Source organism: Anomalospiza imberbis, chromosome 2 (genome assembly GCF_031753505.1).
Source record: "Anomalospiza imberbis isolate Cuckoo-Finch-1a 21T00152 chromosome 2, ASM3175350v1, whole genome shotgun sequence".
Taxonomy (NCBI): Eukaryota; Metazoa; Chordata; class Aves; order Passeriformes; family Viduidae; genus Anomalospiza; species Anomalospiza imberbis.
In genome coordinates this window covers 57,322,506-57,339,057 of record NC_089682.1, presented here as the reverse complement: position 1 = coordinate 57,339,057, position 16,552 = coordinate 57,322,506, and the positions used below count along the sequence as shown (strand labels likewise).

At 44.7% G+C, this 16,552-nt stretch overlaps 2 protein-coding genes across 5 annotated transcripts; one reads left to right on the top strand and one right to left on the bottom strand.

Annotated features, from left to right (window-relative positions):
* The first annotated feature begins 1,282 nt into the window (after positions 1 to 1,282).
* Positions 1,283 to 6,117, top strand: GTF3A (general transcription factor IIIA). Of its 2 annotated transcripts, XM_068181219.1 has the most exons (9): positions 1,283 to 1,440; positions 1,686 to 1,786; positions 2,172 to 2,268; positions 2,457 to 2,545; positions 3,423 to 3,496; positions 4,718 to 4,801; positions 5,185 to 5,414; positions 5,510 to 5,569; positions 5,829 to 6,117. In XM_068181219.1, exons 1-9 carry the CDS (start codon positions 1,300 to 1,302, stop codon positions 5,985 to 5,987), a joined length of 1,035 nt encoding a protein of 344 aa, XP_068037320.1. In that variant the 5' UTR covers positions 1,283 to 1,299; the 3' UTR covers positions 5,988 to 6,117. The 2 variants fall into 2 exon arrangements, with proteins under 2 accessions (XP_068037320.1, XP_068037321.1); XM_068181220.1 differs by lacking the exon at positions 5,510 to 5,569.
* On the bottom strand, positions 6,056 to 11,594 carry MTIF3 (mitochondrial translational initiation factor 3). 3 transcript variants are annotated; one of them, XM_068181223.1, is made up of 4 exons: positions 11,465 to 11,594; positions 9,015 to 9,478; positions 7,625 to 7,770; positions 6,056 to 6,331 (listed from the first exon to the last, which is right to left on the bottom strand). In XM_068181223.1, the coding sequence occupies exons 2-4, from the start codon at positions 9,475 to 9,477 to the stop codon at positions 6,119 to 6,121; spliced, it is 822 nt and encodes a 273-aa protein (XP_068037324.1). In that variant the 5' UTR covers position 9,478; positions 11,465 to 11,594; the 3' UTR covers positions 6,056 to 6,118. The 3 variants fall into 3 exon arrangements, with proteins under 3 accessions (XP_068037324.1, XP_068037325.1, XP_068037323.1); XM_068181224.1 differs by lacking the exon at positions 11,465 to 11,594 and adding an exon at positions 9,864 to 9,986; XM_068181222.1 differs by lacking the exon at positions 11,465 to 11,594 and having other exon boundaries at positions 7,625 to 7,737.
* Between the last annotated feature and the right edge of the window lie 4,958 nt (positions 11,595 to 16,552).

Genomic DNA, 16,552 nt, shown 5'->3' with positions numbered 1-16,552 from the left:
AGGACCACAGGCCAGAGTGACAGGCCATCTGCCATAGGATCCCAAACAACCCACCTGAAAACTCTCGAATGTTGGGGCAGGTGGTAAGCAGCATCCAGCAGAGGCTGATGTCAGAGCCCATGAGATTCCCCATGTCTGGACCAGAGGCTCACCAGCATTATGCAGACTCAACCTAAGGCAAGGCAGGGAGCCAAACCAAACCTGCTCAGAGAGCCTTTGCTCCAAGACTTTTGCTTTTTGCAAAAGCCATGAAATGCTTCTCAGGGAAGCAGCAGAGCCCCTACGTCCCTGAAACCACAGGAAGGTTGTTATGTGTGGCAAGGAACACAGAATTAGACACGTTAGATCCGGCACGACCGGCTCTCCTCTGCCATGTGCTGGATTCCACACCTGGGACAGGGCAACCCTGGGTGTTCATACAGTCTGGGGAATGAGACGCTGGAAAGCAGTGCCATGGAACAGGATCGGGGCTCCTGGTTAATGGCAAGTTGAACAAGAGTCAGCAGTGCCCTCGCAGCCAGGAGGGCCATCCGTGTCCTGAGAGGGGGGCCTCAGGCACAGCATGGCCAGCCGAGAAAGGGAGGGGATTGTCCTGCTCTGCTCTGGGGAGGCCTCACCTCGAGTGCTGGGGGCAGTTCTGGGTGCCACAATACAAGGAAGACATTAAACTGTTAGAGAGTATCCAAAGGAGGGCAACAAGGGTGGTGAAGGGTGTGGAGGGGAAGCCTTGTGAGGAGCTGCTCTTCAGCCATCTGTCTGTTTAGCCTGGAGGAGACTGCGGGGAGAGCTCATTGCAGCTGCAGCTTCCTCGTGAGGGGAAGAGAGGGGCAGGCACTGATCTCTTCTCTGTAGTGCCAATGACAGGACCGGAGGGAATGACCTAAAGTTGTGTTAGAGGAGGTTTATGTTGCACATTAGGAAACGGTTCTTCACCCAGAGAGTGCTTGGGCACCGGCACGGGCTCCCCAAGAAGTGGTCACAGCACCGGCCTGACAGAGCTCAAGAAGCACTTGGACAACGCTCTCAGGCTCACGGTGTGACTCTTGGGGATGGTGCTGTGCAGGGCCAGGAGCTGGACTCGATGATGCTTGCGATTCCCTTCCAACTCAGGACATTCTGTGATTGTGTGAGGGGGCTGCGGCACGCAGCGACAGGAAGGGCTCTGCCCGTGCCGCTCGGGCTCCGCCGCTCCCCCAGGGCCCTCAGGGCCCGAGCCGGGCCCCGGCCCCGCGCGCGCCCGCCCGCCTCACCGAGCACGCGCCGCCACCGCCCCGCCCGCCCGGTCACGTGCCCTCAGGCATGGCCGGCGCGCGGGGGGACGGCGGGAGCGGCGGGAGCGTGCTCGCCGTCCGCCCTTACATCTGCTCCTTCCCCGGCTGCGACGCCACCTTCAGCAAGGCCTGGCGGCTGTCCGCCCACCTCTGCCGGCACACGGGCGAGGTGAGCCGCGGCGGCTGGGAGGGAGGGGTCTGAGTGACCGAGGCGCGGGCGCCGCGCTGGGACCCCGCGGGGGACCGGGCAGGCCGCTTCACCTCCTCGGGGTGCCGCAACACCCGGGGGCTGCGCGTTGTGGCCGGGCCGGGTGCGGCCGGGGCATCCCGCTGACGGCGGCCGAGGCATCCCGCTGACGGCGGCCGAGCCGCCGAGGGGGCGGGCTTGGCCCTGGAACGGCTCCTCTCTTTCAGAGGCCGTATGTTTGCGATTATGAAGGCTGCGGCAAAGGGTTCACGAGGGACTTCCACCGCGCCCGACACCTCCTCACGCACACCGGGGAAAAGCCGTTCGAGTAAGGCCCAGGATTTTGCTTCTTAAGCTGAAGTGCGGTTTTTCGTAAGGAAAGGAAGTTAAAACAGGGCGGTGGTAGAGGGCATGCATGCCTTTGTTGTCATGGGCACTGCCATTACAATGTGCAGGCAGGGTGGGATCAAACCCCTGTTCTGGCAGTCATCTGTAACAAATGCTTAAAGGAATGGGCAGATCTCCCCCAAGAATACAGTATTAAAATGCTGACTTAGTCTCTGGCTTTTAGTGTCTTCAAAGCAAACTTCTGTATTTGAGTTGTGAGTTTCAGTAATTCTTCTGTGAATTGTTCTTGTACAATGATTTCTGTATCTGCCTAGGGAACAAGTCACTGTGTGACAGCAGTAATAAAAAATGCAGCTCATTTGCAGGTGCACAACTGATGGGTGCAATGAGAAATTTGGAACAAAATCAAACATGAAGAAGCACGTTGAGCGCAAGCATCAGAATCAGCAAAAGCAATATGTGGTGAGTAATTACCTTTGCACTGTACAGTGGAGGCTAAACAAGCTCCTTCTTGTGTATCTGGTTAAATACTTCAACTTGGTATTATGTGATACTTGTGTAAGTTCAAATACCATGACTGGGATTTCAGCAAACACGTGAACTGAACTGTCATTATTTGGCCTCTAATGATAACTTGATTTCCTCAATAGTGTGACTTTGAAGGCTGTAACAAGTCTTTCAAGAAGCATCAACAACTTAAAGTTCATCAGTGTCACCACACCAATGAACCTCCCTTCAAGTATGTGGATAATTTTAATATTGAACTTAACAGTTAAACACTGTAGATGAAAACAGGTGCATTTCCTCAGCCTTTTCATTGATGTGGCCATAAAAAAAAAGAAATTAGTTTGTAGTCAGGGCTGCAAGTATATTTCTTGCATTAGTCCTTTGCTCAGTGATATGTTTTGAGCAACAGTCTTGTGCTCTGTAACTTCAGCATTCCAGCAGTTTTATAAAAAAATAACACATCCCCCCACCCCCCAGTTTTTAGTTCATAGTTTGAAATACAGGCATAAGAGCATGCACAGTAATGAAAAATGCAGCTACCTTTATTTCCCAGTAAGAAGCATTGACTTGGCTGACATTGGGTAGTGCGTAGTACCTAGAAAAAGGGGAGAGACTTGGACATTAATCTTGGAAACTATGCATTGCAGCTCCATTTGGGTAACACATGACTATAGATCTGCTAAAAGCAAAGTTCAGTCTTGTATTTCTTACAGGTGGGTCACACTTAACATGAGTGTTCATTCCACTTCAGTGAAATGCACTACTATGGTTGGATGACAGACAAAAATGTCAGTGCTCTGCTGGTTCTGCACAAGCCACCTAAGCCTTCCACTTTTTGTTCTTCTATGTTTGAAGAGCCTGCTGTGTAGAGATGATACAAGGCATGACTCTTCAGCTAAAGCTCAACTTGCTGTATATTTGGAAATCATACTATAGTTCTAACTCTCTATTAAAAAACTATAATGGAATTTACTTCTACAAGGTGGGGGGACACACACAGATCTGTAGGCAAAGGGAAACTTGGATTATTTTGTTATTTTAATAGTTCTTGACTAAAAAAATATGTAGATACTGTGAAAGAAATGAAACTACTGCTATTTTGTACCTAGATGTAATAAAGAAGGATGTGGAAAGTGTTTCTCTACTCCAAGTCGACTAAAGCGACATGAGAAGATACATGAAGGTAAAACTTGTGTTTTTTTTAGGTTATGTTTCAGCAAAGGAAAAAGGACTGCTTCCAGTGCAGAGTATGCACAGGATCTGGAAGTGTTCTGGGCTTTGTGATCCAGACAAGACAAGAACACCAATTTTGAATAGTAAAGTGGGATATAACTGCGGGGCATTGCAGTGTTCAGTTATGGTGTGTTTGTGGCAGTCTGAGCAGAGCTCAGGATTGCTTCAGTTGTTTCTTCTGAGGTGCTTCCTTGCAAATAATTCACCTTTTGGAGATGGGCTGGTGGTAAAGGCATTAGCCTAGATGTCCAGAGCTTAGATTCAGTTGCCAGTTCTGCCACAAATTTCCTATGGAGCCTTGGCAGAACCATGTGTATTTTTAGTTGTTAATGTATGTGAGAGGCTTTTAAGTGAAATCATCATAATGTGGCCATGTACGATAACCAGCTTTCCAGTGATAGGAAAAAAACAAACCAAGTAAACCCAACAGACTAGGAAGAGTACCCAGAAGGCTGTGATTTGTGCTGTGATTTGTGCTGTGATTTGTGCTGTGATTTGTGCTGTGATTTGTGCTGTGATTTGTGCTGTGATTCCTTATTTTTAAGACAAGGACTTGTTCATAGGTTTTTGAGGATTCTGGTCCTGGGATTTAAATAGCGTTGACTTTCTGTGGTTCTTGCCTGCTTGATAGAATGGTAGAATCTCTTTAGACTCTGGAATACTACTGTATTTCTTTTTAATATGCAGGACAAATATTTATATAGAAGTAATATATATTACTAGTTATTTTCATCTATTTGAGAGAATGCATATGGCTGGGAGGAAGAAGTAGCTTTACTGAAGCAAGGAGAGAGAGTTTCACAAAATCATTTAGGTCAGAAAGGATCTCTGGAGGTCACCTGGTCCAGCTCCCTGCTCAAAGTGGAGCCAATTAGACCAGGGTGTTGAGGACTACAACCAGTGGTGTTGAATGGTTCCAGGGCTAGGGCTTCCACAGCCTCTCTGGACAACTGGTGTCAGTGATACAAGGTTTCTTAAAACTGTTAGGATTTTCTCTTGTTCTAATTTGTGTTGATTGTTTATTGTCTCTTATCCCATTACTGTGTAATATGGGAAGAGACAAGGAATAACTGGCTTTTAATTTTCAAATGCTGGAAGTGGAGTTACCTCTTGTAAAACTGGACTGTTTGCCAGACCCTCTGTGATTGTAAACATCTGCCCCATCCAACAGGCTATGCATGCAAGAAAGAAAACTGCTCATATATCGGAAAAACGTGGACAGAGCTTCTGAAACATAATAAAGTCAGTCATGCAGGTAAATTTCAAATGGTTTAGTAAACTTATGATACAAATAGGAAACCAATTGCTGGTATGGAGGCCTTGCTATACTCACTTCATCAGCTTGTCAGCATGTTCCAAACTTGTCTACTAACTTTATTGGTAGAGTGGCTGTCACTCCAGCTAGACCTTTGATGAAAATGCTGCTCAGTATACTAACTTTGTGATTCAGTTAACAAAAAATTGTTTTATGTAGGATTTCAGATCTGGATAATTCATACTGCATTATCCTCCTGAAGTCTCTAAGTTCCTTGTATTTCATCTTGATGTTAGCATTGTTCTAATAGACCACTAGGGTTTGATTCTGAGCTTCTGTAAGAAACTGTTTATTTATACTCTGCCTTTCTTTCTCCCACTTAGAGCCAATAGTCTGCAGTGAATGTAACAAAACTTTTAAACGGAAGGATTACCTCAAGCAGCATCAAAAGATACATGCTGTGGAGAGGGAAGTCTGCCGCTGCCCCAGAGAAGGATGTGGAAGAACTTACACAACTTTATTTAACCTTCAAAGCCATATCCTCTCTTTTCATGAGGAGAAAAAACCATTCTCTTGTGATTATCCAGGCTGTGGAAAAGTGTTTGCAATGAAGGTATGTGTTTTTTTAACTGTTCTGATCTGAATCCCATTATCTGAAATTATAAATTTAACTCCTTTTTCTTCCCCCCCTGCTCTTTGTAACTGTAGCAGAGCCTAGCAAGGCATGCAGTTGTACATGATCCTGAAAAGAGAAAGCTGAACTTGAAAGTAAGTAACACTCTTGGAAAAGTCTTCTCACCCCTACCCTGTCACTGCAGAGGAGAGTAAACTTTACCTGTTTTAGAATGTGACTTCAAGCAGGAAAACAGGTCAAATATCTAGGTAATTTGTGAGATTCTTAATTTATGAAGCTCCTTTAGCTAACGCAGTCCTGTCCTCTACATTTATTTCTTTTTTCCCCACCACAACAGTACTCTTTGCTCCACAGATATGTTAAGTTTACTAATTCTGGATCTATTTTTGCCAGGCAAAGCGTTCTCGTCCCAAGAGGAGCTTAGCCTCTCGTCTCAGTGGCTACATTCCTCCTAAAATGCAGCCAGGAAAGGATGAGGTTGTGATGGAAAGCAAGACAGCAGATAAGCTCATGGAAAATGGAATATCAGCTGTTGAAATTCAGACTCTGTAGCAAAGATTAACCAAGACAATGTTCTTCATGGAATGACCAACGCAAAACTCAACAATAACTTTAAATAAAATTAATTTTTCTTAAATTTTATTTTTAAAATAAATATATATTGTTTACACCACTTCAGAAAGTCACTGATGCAACTCATTTGACTTCAGATCTTCGCTTTCTTCTTTCTTTACTGTATTGTTTTTCTTGATTTCCATCTTCTCGCGTTCATTCAACTCTTTGTTAGACATGTGCCTGAAAACACAGGTACTCACTCCTTCTCTAGCAACTTTTGGCTTGGAAAGATAAGTTGCTTTCTCAGACACAGTCTCCAAAATTTGATCAAAAAGCATGAACTAAAAAGGAAGAGAAAAATGGAACTAAATTAATGCCCAAATACAGGTAGAAAAATATTTCAAGCTGCTCTTTAATAACATGACCTGTTAAGTTTAGCTATTAGCTGAAACAAGCTCGTTCCAAGTCCTAGTTTGAGCACTTCAGCTTGTCCTTTCCTAACTGTTCTTTACTCATAAGCAGGTTTAGGCAAGTCACGAGAGGGGGATTCAGCCATTTCCTAACATTTAGGCTGTACTGCTGACTCACAGTGTTTTGTTCTTTAAGGGTGTCCATTAGAGTGGTCTGCATCTGACTCCTCTGCACCCTCCTCTTCCTCTAGATTCAGATATGTTATTATATGAGGCTTTTTTCTTAAGGGGTAGTATTGTTCTAAGGTTAGCAAGACCTGGTAGTATTGAACTGAGTAACAGTGCATTCATGTAACACACTGAATTCCTAACCTCATTATTAAGCCTTTAAATATAAGGACAATGTAAATCACGACTATATCATGAAATATTCTGTTCCCTCCCATCATCAGTTCTTCCTGTTACTCTTTCCCTGTGAATTTAACTTCCTATAAAAAGTTTTGTTCTTTTTGGATGAAATGCTATCACAATTTTCCCCAGCAATTTAGTTGAGGCAATTGTCAAGAACACCTAATTCACTACAGACATTATGAGGAGAAAAAAAAAAGTCTTACACAGAGTATTTATCAAAAAATTCATTTTTGTGAATGACAGTGAAGTCTCAAGGCCCTGCAATTATACTGGGAAGTTGCCAGCAGCTGCTTAACATTTTTAGCGATGTTCACTTTACTAGTCTTGGAACACCATTCCGATAGTTTTTCATGTAGGAATGGACAACTAACCTTAGCCAAAGTTGTATAAATGCAGCTCCAGAAGAACTGTTGGTGAAATAATCCAGATAAAATATAGACCTTTTTTTTAAATTTAAAACCACGTTAAAGTCTTCAGAGTGGGTGAGCTGGCTAAAGTCATAGATCAGAAAATTTCACTGGCCCCATTAATAGGGTGGTGCTGCATAGGAGTAGGAGCTGCTTAGACTCTGCTGTCCAAGCCAGTACTGCAGCTGGATTCTTAAGGAAGCATGGTATTTGAACTGTCTCCCTGGGACTGCTTTTCTTCACCAGTGTTTGAATAGGAGCAGCTTAAGGCAGGCAACCAGTACTTGCATGGGACCTAGATCTCCACTGAGATACTAAAAATTGTGGCAGTACCCAATAAGGAAGGTCAATACAGCTGCAGCTATTTAATGACATTGACTGGTCCAACTTCCAGGAGTGTACTTACCATGTCTGTACTGCTACCTTTTGCTTGCCGGATGGTAACTTTAACATGGTATCTCTTTTCAATCCACTGTGCTATCTGTTTAGTCTTGGTCTCTAAGTCGTTCTTGGCAATAGCTGAAGAAAAGGATAACTCCTTCTGAACCACCCCTGTTTAAAACAGAACTGAAACTCTGTTGGCTTAACATTTGACAAACCTGTACTAGTTGCTCTCTTTTATCAGCTTATGGTGCTTTTTCTGCTTGACTCCCTCCTCCCATGCTGCTTTCTCAGAGCAGCGATCTCATGGTCTCAGCATGCACCACTCTCATCTGAGAGGGTGGTGCCTTGATACTCTCACACTCACTGCTGCAAATGGGACACTGAGTGCATATTTGAGGCACACAGTGAAAATCTCTTCAGCGTCAGAAGGCTTAAGGTATTTTTAATTACAGTCTTGTTCCCATGATCCACAATGTATGTCTAAAAAACAGGTAAGCACTGATCTGGAATTAAAGACTTAGTGTGCAAATTCCTGTGTTCTGCACGTAGGACAGCTGAAGGTAAAAGCTCTGACTTTAGACAGCTCTTTATCTCAAGCCCATTTTTTTGGGCGGTGAAGTGCAATATTCAACTGGAAGTACAACGATGCCTTGTAATACATTTGAACAATCTAGAGTCTTTTCCTCCTTCAAGATTCTCTAAAGTAGTTACCATCTGAATAATTTTGTGGTTTCTTGAACAGAGCAAATCACTACCACAATAATGCACTCCTCTAAAATCAGAACTGTACCCAAAATACAGCTATCTTTGTTAGCCTGAGGAAATGAGAGGATACAAGGTCACATGCCTTTTCTAAAACCTCTTTGCCAAACTCAGTTTGATAAACTGCTGGAGCAGGCGGTCTTAAGAAAAAAACAACAAACTGTAGTGTTAAATACTGAAAAAGTTCTCTTACTCTGTACAATAAAGGGCTCCAGACTTTGTCTTCCTAGCAGCAAATGAGGAAGAGAGTGTTTCATGACTACTGGTGACAAACTATATAATTATATTGGTGTATGTGGTCCTTAGTTTGAAAAACTGCCTCTCACTCTATGTCTTAGTAAAAGAACAGAAATTCAGTGAGTCTCATGGAACCACAGCCTAATTATATTCACTCAAATAAGGGTATTTTTTTAACAAGTCAGCAGATGCCAAAATAGCAAACCCTGAGAGGGCAATAGAAGGCTTCTCTGTGGAAGACTGGACTAATCCAAAATTTTATTTTCACCACTGCAAATCCTTAATAGCGTGGACTGCAGTGACATTGCTTTGGATTTACACAAATACAAGTAAGAGGATTTAATCTGTTGAAACCACTTTTAATGCAGCATTTTTCAAAGTCCTCAGTGTTGTAGTGTTTACAGTGCACATACCTGGCTTTGGACTTGCTTTTTTCTTCTCTGCACGTTTAAGCTGTTCTTCGTGAATCTGCTGTCCAGTCATTAGTCTGTAAACTGGAGGTTCTACGTTCTCACGAAGCAGAACCAGTTTCAGGCCATTTTGATCCATAAGTCTGAGTGCCTCTGCTCGGTGCATGTTTCCTAAGCTCTCCCCATCCTGGTTGATTACGTGCAAAATACGATAGGGAATTCTTCGCCCAACACTTCCAAATGCTGCTTTACTTTTTCGCTGTGCGTGAGATTTTTCATCTGTACAAAGTGGTTGAGTAAGCCCAAACACAGCTGACTTCCTAGGGTCAGGTACTACCATCCAGAATGGAGAAAAGAGCCACTTTTGTGCTGCCTGTGTCAGAAGAATGCTAAAGAACCTTTTTGCATATCTGCTCTCATTTCTGGTCACTTGACATAAATATTTCATTGTGCACAAGGCAGTCATTCTGAGAAAGAAGAAAAAACAAGTTACCCCATCAGTCAGATTTTTCTAGTTTTATTAGAAAGACTTTATCTCAGTTCAGTAAACCCTAGTGTTTGTAACTACTTTTTTAAAATGATACATGGTGCAACTATATGGAATCATCCATCAACAGTCATTTTACAGTAACAAAGGGATTTAATCCAGAGAGAAAATATGACAAATGAGCAAAATGTGTGAGTTGATGTTACCTTCAGTATCTTCAAATCTGACCCTGAACTTCATTAAAGAATCTAACACTTCTAGTTCCTTTCTCCTCACTTTCAATTTTTAACCTGAATAGTTACAGGCATCTATCCTGACATGGTACTCATGAAGCTATAAACTTTCAAGCATACTTCCAAATATACCCATGCTTGAAGACTACTGAAACTCATCTTTGAGACATTTCTTCCATTGGATTTTTTTTCCCATTCTTCCCCAGTTCATGAAATCCCCCTGGCAATTTTGCTGCAGCTGCCCGTTATTTGCATTTTGTTCGAATTTTCAGAAATTGTCCGTTTTCTAACAGCTGCAAAAAACTTTGGAAATAAAGAGCAATCTGTGAGTATTCTCTGCAGTTTTCCTATTTTGTTTAAAATGAAGCAATTACAGGAAAAGCCAAGGATGATGCAGGAAACCAAACGTGTCATACCAGAGGAGTTGGCAAGAGTGAGACCCCTTTTGCCCAGAAGGGAATGTGACTCTGCTCTATAAATACATACATGCATACACATATATATACACACATATGTGACATGGTGTAAACATGCAGCCATGTGCATACATACACGTGGAAAAGGTGTAAACCATCAGCAAGGATAAAAAGCTATTTATAATTCTAAGCAGTGTTGGCACAGGAACAAGTAAAATGATTTGCCTGTGAATAAACTCAGTCTGAAAAGGGGACAGTGTGGAGCCTGGGATGAACAGCATACCTCAGCAGTAGGGACAATGTACATGCCAACTGCTTGAAGAAGGAACCAGATGAGTTCATGATCAGGGCAGTCTCATAACAACTGTGTGCTACAGCTGGATCCAGAACTCAAGCTAGCCACAGGGCACAGAAGAGAAGTAAGATGATTTTCACATCAGCCAAAAACCAGTTGTTAGAGCTACCTTCCCTTCCTGCCCTGGGCTCTGCCTCTGCCCAGTCCAGATCCCTGTATAAACAGCTTTTCGTCTGGCTGTGACAACAGCCGTGTGCCTGAACACCGACTGCCAACACCCAAGCGTCTTTGTGCACAGCCACACAAAGCCATGGTGTCCTTATTTTTTACATGGTTTCATAAAGCAGCTAGCTCTGGATCATGCACTGCAGACTTGGTCCTCAATCTGGGCATCACTGCTCCATTACAGAATGATATAATTAAATTAATCTTCCATTCAAAGGAGACTGGCTTGCCTTTGAGAGCAACTGATTTATAAAATTAATTAACAGTACCTCGGCAATGGAACAGCCGCTTGTTTTAAGGAAATGTTGACCTTGCTCTGCTAAACACATGGTGTTGTTGATATTCTCCTTCATTCTCTGACACTATTTAAATCTAATAAATCTAGCCGTAGCTGTCTGAAAGAAAGCAACCCTTTTTTTACGGAAGGGCTTTTCTTTGCCTAACACGGCAGACACGTGTGTTTCGCATTGTGCGTTTCGCTCATCCTTGCGCTGGCAAGGCCGGCTGACTTCGCTGGCTGGGAGCTCTAAGGAGCGGGCAGCTCCGGGCACGCTGGGAACCGCGGGAGCAGCCGCGCTTCCTATGGCGGGCGGCCGTCACGGGAGGGGTGGCATCCCGTGGGAGGCGGCCTGCTATCCGCGGGTGTCCCTCCTGTAAACAGGGCAGAAGGGCAGTACGTGGGTGTGTGACCGTGTCCCGTCGTGTCCGCCTTCCCGGCTCTGCGTGTCCTGGAGGTCACTGCGCGTGCCTGTGGCGTGCCCGCCTGCGTGACCCGCGGCTCCCTGTGACCCCCTTACCTGCCGGCCGGGCCGGGCCGGGCCGAGCCGAGCCGGGCCAGGCCGAACCGCCGGCCCCGGCCCGCCGAAGCAGCCGAGAAACCGGCCCGAGCCGCCGGGAAGTTGCGGAACGCCCCGCCTCTCCCCCTTCCTTTTCCTCCTGCTCCTCCTCTTCCTCTTCCTCCGAGCGCGCCTCCGCCTCTTGCCCCCGCCCCGCGCGTGCCCGTGGGCGCGAACGCGCCTCCGCCGGTGCGCGCCCGCGTGAGCGCGCGTGGTGGGAGCGGGGCCCGTGTGTCCCTGTGCCCCGTCCCTGTGCGCTCCCGCATTTCCAGGCCCACACACGCGGCGTGCCCGGTTCCGTGCGCGCCGTGGCTGGGAGCTGCTGCTCCCCTGCATGGCTCTGTGGGTTCCCTCTGTGCCTTTGCTACGCTGCCGTGGGTGTGCGGGCTGCAGCTGGGACACGGCACTGTGCCCTGGGGCCATCCCAGCAGGGCACTTTGTTGCTGCGAGAGGGCACTGCGTGGGTGCTGAGTGCTTTGTGTGTGTGTAGAGGCATAGAATCATAGAATTTGGGTTTGGGTTGGAAAGGATTTTTAAAGCTCATCTAATCCCTCTGCAGTAAGCAGGAGAGCAGGAACGGCTTCAGCTCAGAGCCCTCTGTATCCTGACTTTGCTTCCTGCTATGAGGCATCTACTATACCTCGGGGCAGGCTGTGATACTGTTTCACCACCTTCCCTGTAAAAACGTCTTCCTTACCTCTAGTCTAGATCTACCCTCTTTCAGTTTAAAACCATAACCCGTTGTCCTGTCCCTACAGGCCCTGCCAGAAAGCCCGTTCCCATGTTTCTTCCAGGCTCCCTTCAGGCCCTGGAGGGCTGCTGGGCGGTCTCCCCGCAGGCCTTCTCCAGACGGAGCAGCCCCAGTTCTATCTCCAAAGCAGAGGTGCTCCAGCCCTCAGAGCATCTTTGTGTCCCACCTCTGGACTCGCTCCAGGTCCGTGTCCTTCCCGTGCTGGTGACCCCAGAGGCGGATGCAGCCCTGCACCGGGCTGTGTAACACAGCCGTACCCCTGTCCCTGTCCCCGTCCCTGTCCCCGTCCCCACCGCGGGGCTGCGTGTGCGGGCTGCGGGCAGCGCACGGCACGGCTGAGGCTGCAGGGGTCAGCAGCGTGTGCGGCTCTGCAGCGGCGTGAGTCAGTCCCAAGGCGTCTCGGGTGCTTGGATTTGTTACCTTCTTTGGTAGGAGAGGCCCTGCCTCGGGTTTGCGAGTTCCTGCGTCCAATTTGGAGACAGAAACCTTTGAAAGAGAAGCTGAAATTCATGTGCAAGCGCCGTGTCCCCAGCTGTAAGGAACACGCTAGCTAAGGCAGTCAGCCACTGAACAGCACGGGAGTTTGCTGAGGACCTCTCTCCGGAGCCCAGGGGTTCGTGTCTATCGAGGGATGCTGTTTAGCCATCCGGGCAGGAGCTGGAGCAACACTCAGACAGAACATGTGCTTGTGTTTAGAATTTAGTACAAAATGAAGCTATGGGAAGCAGCTATCCTTCCTGCCTAAAAATAATCAGAACTTTTTATTTTATATGCTTCAGGCTGCAGCTAAGTGACCTATCTTTCCTCTCCCCCTCTTCTGTCTAGTAAGAAAAAATGCAATGAAAACCTGACCTTAATGGTTTTGGGTTGAAAGCTTTCTGTTCTTAACTGTGGTCTTAGAATGCTTTCATTTCATGTGCTTGCTGGTTTTGTTTTGTCATTGTGGTAAAAAACAGTCTGTCATTGCTTAATGCTCTCCATCTTCACAGATGTCATGTGGTAATCGTGTGCAAACTCAGAAAACTAACTTCCCTAAATCAGTTCACAATATGAAGTTCATTCACATCACCTTATCCTCATTAAAAGTCCTTGCTGGCAGTAATGAATTTGGAAAAATGCCAGTAACAGAATTAGCCAAGTAGATGGTGAGCTGTGTTAAGACCCTGAATGAGAACTGTAGCTTCTCCTATTATATGCAAATACAGCTGTGTTTTTCCAACCTGGTCTTTTGTGCTTTCTTTTTTATTTTATTTTTTATTTTTTTAAAATTTCATTCAGGCTTTATGCCTTTAGAGATGTAAGCTCTTTGGGAGCAGAGATTACCGTCACTTACATCAGTGGAATGCCTAAGAAAACTGGATCTCAGTTTGATGCTATTGAAAGATAAATCACTGAAATTCTACAGTATCCAGTTGTGGAGAGTGAAATATTCCTCAATAAGAAAAGGCAGAACAAAAAAGATTTTTACTATTCCTTTCATGGTCTGGAAATCAAATGTGGAATTTGAATAAGCATGAAGGGAAATTTTGGCAGAGCTGAGGCCTGTAGAGATATTTTTTCATCATCAGCTCTGCAATATGCATTAGAAGAGAGCGTGTCAGCAGCCCCCTTGCAGTTAGCGACTATTGCCACTCCGAGAACCATCACCACAAGACAGGTAATTTTCAGCAGTGTTAGTAGCAGCAATAAAGCTAATAATCCTCTTCACTGTGATAAAAACTACCTGCATGGAAGCAAGGTACTTCAGAGCATACACCTCACATTCCTTCTCTCTTTCCATTGTTTAATTATGTTAAGATTAAACCTGATGCTTGTTTTACTTCATGCCTTTCTAATTAAATATGTGCCAAGAAAAAGTGCAGCCTTCTAATGCTGTTTGTCCTCAATTAACTTGATATTTCTGGGGGTTCATTATTGTTATTCTTTCTCCTTATTCTTTGTTTCATGTCTGTTTACACTGTAATTGTCCTGGGGCCATGTTTTTATATGTGCCTGCCACAGCAAGACTGCAGTCTTAATTATTTGAAAGACACTATCATAATAAGTGCAGTTAATAATAACTTTCTTCCTTCTACTTTGCCTGATGCACATCATCTTCTGCCCATCTCTGACAATACACTCAGAGCATTTATTTCCTTTTAATTCCTTAATCTTTGTCTGCCTTTTTTTCTTCTTTTTTTTTTTTTATTTGACATTTACTTACAAAGTTGTTGTTTTCCCTTTGGTATTTTTTGTGCCATATTAAGGCCTGTTCTGCTAGACCTTGTGCCAAACTGCAGACATTTCATTCCCCTGCTAATTTTAAATGCAAATATATGAGAAGGGGAAAAGATGGGTGGATGGAGAGATTTCTGGTCCTCGGACATGAGCAGTGCAGGGATTTGCTAGTGTGGATGTTATTAATGTTAGTAATTATTTTGAGGCTCAAGATGCTACTGAGAAACTTCTTCCACATTAACAACTGATCTCTGGGGGATGGTTTCAGTATTCCCTGAGGATGTTGGAAACTGGTTCCAGTCCTTCTGTGTTTTGGGGTTAATTTCAAAATCAAAGAATGACAGAATCATCCAAGTTGGAAGAGACTTTCAAGATCATCTAGTTTAGCCATCAACCCAGCACCAGCATAGTCCCCACTTAAAATCTCCCCTCCAAAGCTATTTATTATGGGTACAGTGAGCAGTTTTTAATGCCCAGCAGAGAGTGAGGATGCCCTTAGCTGGATGACAGTGTTTTCACCTGGAGGTTTACTGTCATTCAGACTTCATCACTCATTTTGTGGGAGCAGGAAGCAAGCTGCTAACATGCCTTATACCTGCAAGGAGCTCTTACCTGCTGGCTCTGGGTAGATGGTCTTTCCTTGGTCCATGGTGAATATCTTGCTGCTTCCCAAACTGGAGCTGTGCATATGAATATCTGGTAAAAAAAAATTCAAGTGCCCAACAAGATCATCAGGAATTTATTAGTGATATTTTTGGGTTTATCAATGCCTGGGACCCTTGGACATGGAGCAGTAGCAGTGGGTGGGACAGCAGGTTTTTCTCACTCTTATTACTAAATCTGTGATTAGTCTCCTGAACACTTGTGCTTACAAAAGTAGTGAGCATCTGGAGGGCTGCTTACCCTGTGCACCTCTGTTTTCCTGGTTTTTTTTGTGTAATTCCCTCCTTCACAGGGTGTTTCAGCAGGGAAGCTTTGGAGAAGATTTGGAGAGAGTCTCTTACTCCTCCCCACTCCCCAGTCCTGCTGGCAGCTGGCATGGCCCCCCTCCACCTTCCTGCTGGTTATAATCGTGGCTGTGTGTTTCTGCAGACCCCTGGTTCAGAGAGGGGCCGTAGCCTCCCCTTTACACTCCTTAGTGTTCCTTTTCCCGTTAGTATTTATGAAAGACTTTAGCACATAACTCAGATGAAAAACTCCCTTGTGCTGAGCTGAGCATTGCCATATGGCAGAGAACACGTCAAAGTAAACATGTATTTAAAGGACACAGAAATTCTGAGTGTGTAGTAGGTCCAGATTTCTGCATCTGCAGTAGCTCATTTACTCCTTTTCCATCCACAGCTTTTGAAAGTTGCTTCCTACACAAACTTCTCTATTTTTATTCTAGCAAGAGACAACAAAAAATTAAAGCAAACTCCAAAATTTTGTTGTAGTGAGTGGTAAATGATCACTGCAAACTGATGCCCTGCACAGAATGTACAAATGTAGTTGAAGTAGATAAAGTTTTGTTTGATTTCTGAAATCTGCCCCTGTTGTGGGAATTAAAACAAATCTTTTGAAGATGCATGCTCTGCCATTTAATTGCTTGGGCTGAATTACTGAATCCAGGCAAGGAACCAATTTTGCTCCCTGAAAAGCAAGGCTGACTGAATTTGTTAAAATGTTAATCATAGAGCAAGCCTGTGGGTCCCTGGGGCGAGATGCAATTAGAGTTAAAAGTTCACAGTATAGAAAGTTTTTTAACTGTCTAGTTTTACATCTTGACTGTAGGGAGAGGAGTTTTCACTGTACATTGAAGACATTGTTCTACAGCCTTTGCTAGTTGTTGGGTTCAGCTGCAAAGATTTTAAAAGCTGCTTTTGTTGGCAGCCTAGGACACATCCGTGACCTTATTAAAGTGGAAGTGAAAGCTCTCTTCTTTTTTTTTTTTCTTTTTTTCTTTTTTTTTTTTTTTTTTGCAACAGTAAATCTACTAATTTTACAGTCAGTTGAACAGCAATAGATTAATTTGTTTAAAGTCTGCATTCACAAAGAAAATGTGAACTTCGCTGCCTTGAATACCCGAAACTACAGTGCGATAT

Bases quoted from the DNA above. Each gene is read 5' to 3' on its own strand.
- MTIF3 (XM_068181223.1), bottom strand. From the start codon at position 9,477: ATGACTGCCTTGTGCACAATGAAATATTTATGTCAAGTGACCAGAAAT. The intron at 7,771-9,014 runs GTATGTGCACTG...TGTTTTAAACAG, and splicing joins AAAAGCAAGTCCAAAGCCAG to GGGTGGTTCAGAAGGAGTTA. The intron at 6,332-7,624 runs GTAAGTACACTC...CTTCCTTTTTAG, and splicing joins AAGGTAGCAGTACAGACATG to TTCATGCTTTTTGATCAAAT.
- GTF3A (XM_068181219.1), top strand. From the start codon at position 1,300: ATGGCCGGCGCGCGGGGGGACGGCGGGAGCGGCGGGAGCGTGCTCGCC. The intron at 2,546-3,422 runs GTATGTGGATAA...TTTTGTACCTAG, and splicing joins ACCAATGAACCTCCCTTCAA to ATGTAATAAAGAAGGATGTG. The intron at 4,802-5,184 runs GTAAATTTCAAA...TCTCCCACTTAG, and splicing joins TAATAAAGTCAGTCATGCAG to AGCCAATAGTCTGCAGTGAA.